This window comes from Idiotropiscis lumnitzeri, chromosome 7, assembly GCF_059441095.1.
Source record: "Idiotropiscis lumnitzeri isolate Australia: NSW breed Sydney's pygmy pipehorse chromosome 7, RoL_Ilum_1.0, whole genome shotgun sequence".
Classification (NCBI taxonomy): Eukaryota; Metazoa; Chordata; class Actinopteri; order Syngnathiformes; family Syngnathidae; genus Idiotropiscis; species Idiotropiscis lumnitzeri.
In genome coordinates, this window is record NC_142397.1 from 18,235,834 (window position 1) to 18,247,936 (window position 12,103).

The 12,103-nt window shown below is 40.0% G+C and overlaps 1 protein-coding gene across 7 annotated transcripts in view; it reads right to left on the minus strand.

Moving 5' to 3' along the window:
* The window catches only part of LOC148333838 (chloride channel protein 2-like), a 103,851-nt gene extending 94,610 nt beyond the window's left edge, over positions 1 to 9,241 (minus strand). For 3 of the 7 annotated variants that reach the window (XM_088300301.1, XM_088300297.1, XM_088300299.1), the window contains exon 1: positions 8,948 to 9,239. In XM_088300301.1, the coding sequence (XP_088156427.1) occupies positions 8,948 to 8,998 (51 nt within the window). In that variant the 5' untranslated portion in view covers positions 8,999 to 9,239. Of the gene's footprint in view, positions 1 to 8,947 lie in introns of all 7 variants that reach the window. The other 4 variants (XM_088300298.1, XM_088300295.1, XM_088300294.1 and 1 more) reach the window with 3 other exon arrangements.
* Between the last annotated feature and the right edge of the window lie 2,862 nt (positions 9,242 to 12,103).

Below are 12,103 nucleotides of genomic sequence, written 5' to 3' on the forward strand. Positions count from 1 at the left end.
AAAAGACTGCAGTCTTGAGTCTTGTAAATTCAAACGTTCAGTATGTCCTCATCACAAATGGGTTGTTGCAGATTCTGAGTAGTACGTGGTTGCCTTTTTTCTGCACAACTAACCATGTGGCACTTTGGCTCAAGGGCACTTCAGCAGTGATCAGGAGGCAATCTCTTGCATGCTGTAATAAGTGTTTTATAATTAATCGACATTTTTTTACACTTGACAAAATCAAATTAAATATCGATTAAAATAAGGCTGACTCTATAAAGCAAAATGTCATACTGATTTAATTGACAGATGCTTGTGTAAACTACTCTTTTCCTGTATGCATAGCACAAAAATATTTAATGCCGCAGTGGGTACCAAACGTAAAATAAATGGAAAGTTAAAAAGAAAAAAGTGGACCCACTCAAAAACAAACAAGTTAACAGTCTAGTCACACACACACACGAACACTAAACTGAGACCCGACGGGCAGTCTTTCATACAAAGTGTATGCTTGTTGGAAGAAGAGGGGACCTACTGTAGTATAGATCTCTTAACCGAGAGACTCAATTGGGTCAAAAACAATGTTAACTCCAATATGGCATTTGTTTTTAGTCAAGATAAAATACAAATATTTTAGGAGCACTATGTTGCACTTTTAATTTTGTTATACATAAGGTATTCTGTGACAGACAAAACACACACACACACCCTTTGAATACTGTGGTGTTTGATAACAATTTTGTTACATGTGAATATCAACGTGATGATATGCACTATGTAACTATAATGGATATATTAAAATGGCCTCAATATCATCATTGGCATGTTAAGATATTAAAAGCAGCACATCTCAGCCAAACACAACATTGTGAACTACATAGACGATGATACTTTGCGCTGCTGGGCAAATAGGAAAGTATGACGATAAAATGACCGGCCAAGCTGAATTCTTTATCACTGCTTTTATGTACAATGCTTTTTTTGCAATATCATGTTTTTTTTTGTTTGTTTGTTTGTTTGTTTTATATTCTGGCATAGCTTTATATGTACCACCAGCTGGTGTGGACAAATAGATGAATGAAACTTTTAAAGATAAAAAGATAAAGATGTCCTTTAATAGTCCCACAATGGGGAATTTTGAGCAATATCATTTTTTTTTTCATGAATACAGGATTTTCTCATAAGTATTATCTTTTACTATAGTATTATCTACTCAACCAGGTGATAATGAGCGATTGATAAGATCACCACGGTCCGACATGCTTAACAACAAATCATGGCTCAGCTTCAGAAAACAGGTTATCCGTGATCGGTCGTTATCTCAGCCCTGAGCAACTGTGATGTCATTTTCAAATGACAGAAAATGAAAAAATGGCTGCCCCATTGCTAAAAACGGGTGGATTTTGCTGCTTAGCTCATATTCCACAAACGCCATATCAATCTGAATGCCATGTTTAAACTAGTCTAGGCATATCATTGCTAATACTAATTTGGAAAAAATATATATATTCTGTAACGCCATGAAAATGATTACTTTCAACGCCACATCCTCTTTTATTGTGACAAACATTTGCGATGAAATCACTCCAGCTCAAACATAGCTTCTGTAGATTATGTCATTTGGATGTTCCACTTTGTTTGTCTGCCCTAAATGAAATGAAAGAAAATCTTTGGACAGCACAATCATGACAATGACGTCTACTGCAACTTCTAAACAATAAATATTACAAAAAAAAAAAAAGGAAAGGATAGTTGTGTTAATAAGGGATTAGTTGAATTTCACTGTCAGAATAAAAATTACTAATAGCGGAAAAGTTATTGATGCAAAAGTGAGCGACAATATATTAACAAAACAGAGTAAATGTACGAAAAAAAAAAAAATTCCTGTCTGGATCTTTTTAGTGATGTTCAGTTGATATATAAACAAGATCATATGATTAAAAATGTGCTAGCAACACACGCAGTTCCCAATTCAAGAAACCTAAAACAAACGGCGATAAACTGAACATCCTGATATGCCAACTTTGAATGGCACGACAACTCTTCAAGGTTACCCTCTTTGAGCAAAGTGACAGTTGAGAGAAAGACAAATGTGGAGAAGGGTTCAACTTTCTGTTTTCAACATGTACAGATGAGAACACCAGTGAACACAGACATGCAGAAAATGACAACACCGTAAATAACTGTTGTGCCTTTCGCAAAACATTAGACAAACGAATCTTGCGAGAAAGTAACGAATGGAATCGTCTCTTAAACCGATTCTTTCGTTTTGTCGGTTCAGTTGAGCTAGACACAAGCGTCCCGGCCAGGAATGGAACTGCCTAACCGTCTCTTCTTCATGGGGATACGTTCCCATTAGCATTTCTCCAAGCTAACGTCTAATGTTGAGTCCAAGTTAAATGAAAACAAACACACACCCTTTCCCCTTTATCTGAATAGACTACACAAAAAGCAATTAGAGGACAAGCGACAACATTGCCATGATTAAATGGGAGTGCATAGGGCAGTGTTTAAGCACTGTTTTGAGAACATTGTAGACATATTCAGAATAATAGGATGATATAGATAGATAGATGTATATATATATATATATATATATATAGCTTTTGTGTTGTAGTACTATATACGACTCATAGTAAAGCTGCATCGCAGACAAATGACTGAATTGCAATGTGTGAATGTACGGTTACTTGGGAAGCGAAGGTGTTACAGAGTGACACACAAGGCTGAATCATGAACTCGATGATGACACACTGAACCATTCGGTGACCAAAACATTTAAGTGACTAATCCAGGAATAACTACCGTTCCGTCATCACTTTAATTTGCACTCACTGCGTACCCCTGGACTTATCCAAAATCATATTTTCAATGATTGACTTGACTTGAGTTATGGGAGTAAAGCATCTCCGCTGCTCAAAGTAAAAACACACTTCACTGGGGAAGCGTTACCCAGTTTTCTGCCATCAGGGATTTGAATTTATGCAACTAACAAGACAGATAACTATTATTGCCTATAAAATCACTGCATGTGATGTTGAACGCTATCAAAAATATTTTACATTTAAAAAAAAGGGGGGGGGGCAGTATCATTCTAGAATCCAGAGGCACAATTTAACAAGATATCTTTTAATCTGTTGTGCCTCCAAGCTTCGTCTCGCTATTGCCATCTCTCCACGCTTTAATCATCAGCACAGCACTTGATAATTTCACCTTTCGTTTTGGCTTTGGGTTGTTCCATGCCAACTCACCCAGAGGGATGAAAGAAGCAGATTGTAATTGGATGAAACTTGGGAATGGCGCCAAAACACTAAATCTTACATTTTAGGTCAATCGGCGCAGCAATTTGGAAGCTACGGCCCACAAAATGTTGACATTTTTGTCAGAAAGGGGTGTGGACACGTTCCTTTGAACCCCCAAATATTAATTTAATAGTCATTGGAAGTAGAATATTAATTTTAAGATGGTCGGATACTTTAACTCCTTATTACTGTTAAACAAAAAAAAAAAAACATTTCCGAAACTTTTATATATTTTACAGAACATGTGATATATGAGGGTTTGGGACAATTTTTTAAGGTCGCGTGATAAATTTGTAGATTAAATTATCGGACAAAGGTCAAGTTACTAAAATATGCACCCAATCGTCTAAATGATTGCAGATAGTGAATAATTGTTGAATTCCAAAATCACCTATATTGTGAAGACCGACCCAAAAGTTCCTGAGATACAAGTGTTCACGCAAGTGTTTTCTTTCTTTTTGGTTGGCTGTTTGTAAACACCTGTGAGTGAACCCTGCAATCTATTCAAATTATAAGTGCTCCGAGCAAATACTGAGCTGGATAGATCATTATGGCAAACAAGAACAGCCAAGGCCATCCTTTTGTTACCTGGGGAAAAATGTTGAACGCTTATCTCTGCTTGGAGCTCGCCGCATAATTCACAGCTTAGCTCTGAACAAACATTACGCAAACAGCTCTTTTTTTTTTTCTTTTTACACACATTGAAAGCATGGGTCAAGTACTTGACAGCCTTCCCAAAACAAATAAATATAATCAATAGCTAAATCCATAAAAGAAAAATCAATAAGGAATAGCAGACTGAGAGAGGACATAATAAAATTACCAAAGCAAGGTCAACAACAGTAACAACAGAACGAATGGCTAAGAACGCATGCAAGAACCCGCACGCACGCACACACTGCATATTAATGATTAATTTCCCATTGTTTTTCCCTGCATACGGTCATTTGACTTGTTTAGTTTAAGAATAAAGTAATGCAGAGATCTGAACTCTTTTTTTAGGAAATAGCTATGAGATGGCAATTAAAATAATAATTAAAAAAAAAAGCTAAATATACAACTTGATTGTGTTGAAGCTGACTTTCATGTCAAATGAATCACCATAATAGCTTTTTCCCAATTGAAAAGCAAATCCAGATTGAAGGGTTGCATGCTTCAAGCACACCAGGAGAAGCTCAGTCACGCTATTATTGCCAGTAGCCCCTTTTTTTTTTTTTTTTTTTTAAACAGGCTTCATATTGGACTCCCTCAAAAGAGCATCAAACAGCTGCAGCTCATTTAGAACGCTGCAGTTCGGGTTCTGACACGAACAAAGAGATCAGAACATATTACTCCAGTGCTAAAGGCTTTACTCTGGCTCAGCTGTAGAATGCATTCAAATTATGTCGGTGGGCGATAACTCTCTGAATGGTTTAGGTGCTGAATACATACAAAGAAATGCTCGTAAAATATAAACCCAGTAGTCTACTGAGATCAGCAGACTCTGGTCAGTTAATGGAGCCCTGAGTGCAAAGCAAACATGGTGCATCAGCATTTAGCCGATAGGCTGCACCCAAATGGAATAACCCACCAAAAAAACTGAGTAGGCCCCAACTATAAATTCAGGTTAAAAACTATGCTCTTTTCCCATACCATCGATTAAGGTCTTTCAAATCATTTTTAAAACCATGTGCTCCAAAATCATATTCTTACACATCTTACTTTCTTTTAGTAAGCTTAATAACCTACTTTCGATTTCTCAACTTTGTCTTAAATTATTCTGCTTTTGTTAATGACTTTTTCTGTTTCCTTGAAATGTTGTATTTTGCCTTGACATTTTTGTAACCATGTGATGCGCATTGAGTTATCTTGTGTAGGAAATGGAAATACAACTGCCTTGACTTATCCATTATTGTTATTGCTAATAGCATTTTATCAAACACCCAGAATATCATGATAGGTTCAAATTGCTAGTCGGGAGCTTTGATGACCACTTATGCGTTTATCAAAATCAAATGCGGCCGAGGGAGATTCGACGCAACAAAACCAAAGTCTAAATGGCATGAGAAATTGTTGCACATCTGACATATAGTCAATAAAAGAGTGCTGATTTTCCTATCAGCACTTGACCAAAGAATCACGCTTTTAGTTAGGACGAGGCTCCAACCTTGTCCCAACTGACCAGCTTCTGAGTATGCAGACCAGGTAAGCCAATGGTGTCCAAAGTCCAGCATGTGGGCCATTCGCTGCTCATTTTTATGAGTCCAGGACTGATTCTTACAGTAAAATTAACCAAGGCCAGGTGTTTTTCTGCACTGTGCATCTCACTTTTGACACAGTACTGAGCCGCTCTGACAACGAAGGCCAAGAGGAACTGTGACCGTTTAAGGCTGTTATTGCAGTAATTAAGGCTATGATGTTCGAAGACAAAACAGTCTTCCACTGGTTTTGAGCAAAAGCTGAAATCTGAGAAGATGGCCATTAGTGAGCCAACTATTTGTATGTGAACATTTCCAAGCATATCATTTAAATGGTACACCCACCTCCTGCTATTGAGTATTTTTTAAGCAGCAGTAGGTTACACATTGTTGATATACTGATACAATGATTGACAGAAAATATGATACCCCACCATTGTATAATGTCCAAGTGTTTAAAGGCCAGAACCTTTAATCTCACGCCAAGCCTCGACGCTGAATGAACTCGAGCCTCCTTTACATTCCATTTACGACAACATTTATTTTTTATTTTTCTTGCTGTACGATTTTTGAGGCGCCAATGCTGGATAAAGGTTTAACGCAAACATAGGACTGATCAGTTTATGACACCACACATCTTATTTTCAAAATGGGGCAAGCCGCAACTTATGTGTGAACGCTCATTTATCTTCCTCTATTCACTGGGCGTAGTTTAATATTTCTGACTGCAGATGCTCTGTATTGCTCACCGTTACGTTGCTTTGAAAAGACAGCTTTGTATAATAATTCATTTCCATCAGAAAAAACTTAGTTTTCTAGAAATGAGAATCCAGCAGAACAAGTGAGGCATTTATTCACCAACCCTATTCTATTTACTCAACAAAATGCACAGTGGCTAAAAAAAGACATTCCTTGAAGGCATTTGTAGACTTTTGCCACAATACTGTTTTAATAAAGTCTCGTCAATTTATACCAAACGATACAGCAACATTAAGCCTGCAAGCTTGTTTATTCGAATGCAACGTGCAAGACACAAAGCACAATGGACACTGACTGTTATGTTCACTACACGACAAGGAAAACATTAGGACACCTGCTCATTCAATTCAAAATTAAATAAAATATCCCCAATTTGAGCTATGTAAGCTTGAACCCTTTTGGAAAGACCAACAAGATTTCGGTGTGTATGAAAGAGGAATTGTTTTGTTCATTCAACCAGAAGAACATTTGTGTACTGAAAGGACACTGATATTGGAACAGAAAGAAGCCTAACTCTCATTTTCGGTTCTCGTTCTTCCCAAAGGTGTTTGATTGATAGGATTGAGAGCATCCTCAACACAAAACACATATAACCATTCCTTTCTGGACCTTGCCTTGTACACAAGGGTATACTTGACTTGAAAACGGCCCACAATGACTTAATTCCATGGCGACTTCAGAATCAGGGGCTACTTAAGGGGTCAACTCAACCTCTAAATAATGAAAAAATGACTTGCAAAAAAACAATAAGACCACCCGCATTGTAGTAAGTACTAACAGTAGCTTCAGTCTTCAACAAATTGTCAATACCAAAGTCTCCGTAGGCAGCCCGACAGTACTTCTCACAGTCGAAGTACAGTGGATTCTTTGACTCAGTTGCCCACAACAAACCAAAAACTGCCAGTTTGATACAAAGAAACAATGTTACTAAAACCCACAAGCAGCAGGCCTAGAGAGAGAGTCCATTTATACTATCAGAGGCTATCCTGGGAGTGGAGTTATTTATTTCAATTTGGATGCTTTGTTTATCCTCAAATTATCAGCAGGGTGACGGACATTAAACAGAGAGGGAGTGCAAGGGGACTTTTCTTGAGCAAAAGCTGCTTGTGCACGTTGCTCTAGTCGGAGCATGAGATCCTGCCAGTGTGACAGAGCGTCCAGTGCTGAATCAGCAGGTAGCGCATTGTGTAATCGCTCAAACACACATACACAAATTAAATGACACACAGTGTGTGTTTGTGTTTTAAAAGGGCTTTCTGCAAGGAAAGTTGTTCAAGAAAAGGAAACGGGGGCCATGGAAGTGTTACAGGAGAGTCTCTTCATTTAAAGGCTTAAAGACTTTCTGTTGCTGAATGGGTCCTATTGGCCACAACAATCTATTCAAATCGATGATTCTTCCAGCTTGACGGAGGTTTTGTCAGTAGAAACTCTGTGAGCCATTTACATGCAAGTGCACGCATGCACGCAGAGGATTGGACTCAAACTGCACTCTATGATTTTGAGGGACCATTCCTGAGATTTTAGGTGCCAACACAAAGCTTGAAAGTCAAATATATACAGGTAGCATGATAAGCTGGTATCTACATAAAATTTTGTCAAAGTTCAGAAGAAGACAATACAATACAATGCAAAATACTGCTGCTCCAATGTGTATACAATGCTGCAGCCCACAGAGCACAGGTGTCAAACTCAAGGCCCGGGGGCCAGCTCTGGACCGCCCCATCATTTTATGTGGCCCGCGAAGGCAAATCATGCACATCATCAAATCATGTTTCTTGCTAAAATACCAAAATGGCAAATTGTCATCAATTTTAAAAATGTAAAAATATTGCATTTTTTTCTTTGTTACCAATCACATTTTTAAAATGAAGTCAACGCTAGTTAAACATTTTCCTGGATTCTGCTTGAATATGTTTGTTGTGTGTAAGCAATAATAATGATAATGATCATAATAATAATAATAATAATAATAATAATATGATGATGATAATGATGGAACCAAAACTATGATGTGGCCCGGGAGAAAAATGAGTTTGAACCCCCTGCCATATTGGAACATTTTCAGATATGAGTGTTTTAGGCTATAAACTGAAATTAATACATGCCAGTAAATGTTTTATTGGGGGGGGGTGTTAATTCCAATATGCAGTCCATTATACTGAAGCAAAAGGTTCTGAAGCACCATTAAATTTTTGTACCCACTAAACATCTTCACAATGTTTATGCTGAGTATTGATTTATACTAGACATTACAGTTAATAAGTGCTGTAGGGTGCAAATTTGGCCTTGGACGTTGTCTCTAAAGGGATAAGACTCATTTACCAATAGCTGTGAATGAGTCAAATCCAGATGTTTTACCTTTAGCTTGCTACCTGGCTGCACTGTTCGCTACTTGTGTTAGTGTTTGTTATTTTACCCTATACGGAAGAGTCACATGGCAAAGGTGGACACATCGGGTCATGAGAAAGAATTGCAGCCCCAACTCTTTTTTTTTCGGTTCAATTTGTTCATTCATTTTCAACAGCAGCGACATGCATGCATACGCCAGTTAGTAGCGAACCGCATAGAAATACTTTTATCTTTATGTCGCTACTTTAATTGAGCTGGTGTCGGCGGTGTGTTCGGTGAATTTCGGCTTAGCTAAACAGTGTGTAGGAAGTGACATTCGTGCGTGTGTGACCGGCGAGCTCGATGTGAAGTGACGGACAGCACTCTGGTCCAACTTACCAGAGTTTGTTCATACTGCAGCGCCCGCTGGTCGGAGCCGTCCCCAGCCATGGTGAGCTCCGTGCAGCCCGGGTCAAAGCTTGGTGTTTGGAAATGACAGGAAACCCACCGTTTCACGGTGCGTGAAGCGATTAGAGCATTTGACCAGCTCTACACTCTTGAGATGAGTTCGAAAGCGAACTCCAAGTCACTAATGCCTCCTGCTTACAGGCAATTTCCTTCATTTTTATACGCTCAAGTCCCGGCTGGGGGGAGAGTCACTTGTGAGGCGGGACTTTGGCTCTCTGAGGTGATTTCTTTCGACACTCCCAGCTGCAGCCAGCGCCGAATCACATAAGTATTGGATTGTTTCTTCAATTTTGTCATTTATATTACTAACATTTATTGCTCTTAATTTAGTCTACTATTAATGTTACCTTTGCACTTTCAAATAATCTTTCATTGCTCTTAATTTGGTTTACTATTAATGTTACCTTTGCACTTTCAAAGAATCTTTTTTTGGGTTTTTTTTTTTTTGCTATATCTGTCACTATGACAGGAGCTCATGGATAAAGTGATCTGCTAAAAAAAAAAAAAATTAGCCCACTCCGGCCCCAATTTGTACTTCTAACTTGAACCACTGTGTCTGAGGAAAAACAACAAATCATTTCTCCAGGCACACTGACAGTTAGCACATTACTGCAGCCTCATGCTGATCTGTCACTGCCAAAACGTAGTCTGCAACAGAGTGCGTGCGTAATCATTGACGGGGGAGAAGTGGTCCATTACCATATATATCAAATATCCATAAGAGCAAAACGATAATTGTTATTATTAAAATAATTAATTATTTTTTTTATTATATTGAATTTTGTGGATATTTATTTTGTGCATGTGCTGAATAAACCAGTGAAAAGGTACTTGAGTTGTTTGCAGCGTACGTCTTCTGACATCCCTTCAAGAGTGAGTTTATGACTTGCTATTAAATGTCGTTTTATTAAACAACTTGGTCATGTTCAGCCTGATATTATTACCTAATGCGTCCTATCTGGCTGTGATATCAAAAGACAGAAGAACCACTAGGCTGTTGTTAGTTCGACAGGATCGACAAAATAGTTGAGTTGGCCTCATCTGGCGTCTCTCAACGCGGAGAAGCAGCGGCTCAACTCTCTCTAAGGCTGAGCCCGGACACTCTGCGGAGGAAACTCATTTCGGCCGCTTTATCCGTGGTCTTGTTCTTTAAACAGTAACAGTGGTAGTGGTGTACTGTTTCCCTCCTCTGAGATGGTGGATGGTGGACCAGAATTTCCTCAAAGCCGCCTGAAAGTTGTTTTCCGTGGCCTCACCGAACTCCTGCCATGCAAGAGTTTTTGCTTCAGCAACCACCAAAGCTGCATTCCACTTGGCCAGTCACTACCTGTCAGCTGCCTCGAGAGTCCCACTGGCCCAATAGAATCAGAATCAGAAATCCCTTTATTGTCATTGTACAGTGTGCAACAAGATTAGAGAGCTCCCCTCTCCAGTGCAATACAACAATAATTTAATCAAGTATATAAATTCGATAAAAGAATAAATAATGAGATGGAAAATAATACGAAATTGGATAAATAAAAACACATTACGTCGCTGTTCTGCAAGGCAGGGGTGGTTGTGTGTGTGTGTGAGAGTTCAGAATGGTGGAAGGAAACTGTTTTTCAGTGTATTAGTCTTTGATTTGATGCACCTGGAGCGCCTGCCAGAGGGCAACAGGTCAAACAGGTGAGTTTGGGTGAGTATTGTCTTTGACGATATTGAGAGCTCTGCTGAGGCACCGGGTGGTGTAAATGTCCGACAGGGAGGGGAGAGGGCAGCCTATAATCCTCTGCGCCGTTTTGACTGTCCTCTTAGCCTTACTCGGTCTGCCTCAGTGCAGCTGCTGTACCAGGTGGAGACACAGTAGGTCAGCAGGCTCTCAACGACGGAGTGGACGAGTGGTAGAAGGCCAGCAGCAGCTTCTTGTCCAGGTTAAATTTCCTGAGGACCCTCAGGAAATGCAGACGCTGGTGGACCTTCTTTACCACTGCTGTGGTGTTGTGTGTCCAAGAAAGGTCATCGGAGATCTGTACTCCCAGGAACTTGAACGTGAGGACCCTCTCCACACATTCACCTCTGATGTTGAGGGGGGGTGGCACAGTCTTGTTCCTCCGAAGTCTCATCTCCTTTGTTTTTGCAATGTTGAGTTGCAGTCTGTTGTCCTCACACCAAGCCATTAGTCTCTGTACCTCCTCCCTAAAGGCTGCCTCGTCACCTTTCGAGATCAGACCGACCACTGTCGTATCGTCAGCAAATTTGACGACGGTGTTGTTGCCGTGGGCCGGGCTGCAGTCATAGGTGTATAGGGCGTATAGGAGAGGGCTCAGCACGCATCCTTGAGGGGAACCGGTGCTCAGCGTTCGGGGTGGAGGACGTGTAGGGGCCGAGCAACACAGTCTGGGGTCTGTTGTTGTCAGAAAGTCCTTCATCCAGATGCGTGTGAGGGCAGGGAGGCCGAGAATGTCCAGATTGGAGATGAGTATGTCTGAGATGATTGTGTTGAATGCCGAGCTGTAGTCCACAAAGAGCATCCTGGCATAGCTCTGCTGTGGTTCCAGATGGCCCAGCACAACATGCAAAGCAGTGTCGACTCTTTCTTCAGCGAGACAGCATCCCTTGCCGCCGATGTCCACCGGCAGGTTCGGAGATGGCTGTCACGACAAGCACCGACCACCTTACGGCCACAGCTTCGATCGGCTGCCTCAACAAAGGAAGCATGAAACATGGTCTACACAGACTCAATGACCCCTGCTGCACCCGGGACGTGGGCAAAGTTCTGTCAGAGGTGGGAGTTGAAACTCTTTCTGACAGTGGATCTGCCAGGCATTCCCAGCAAACTCTCACAATACGTTTGGGTCTGCGAGTCAACCGGCATCATACCCCAACCAGGTGGTGATTAGTTGACAGCTCCGTATATATATATATATATATATATATATATATATATATATATATGTGTATGTGTGTGTGTGTATATATATATGTTGTTTTAACTTAACATAAGCTTAGTTGAACATTAACTTTGTGATGGAATGACTATATTATGGTCAGACAGAGACTTAGAAAGTACATCACTCTCTGGCAAGCTCTGCAGCGGTTGTGAAA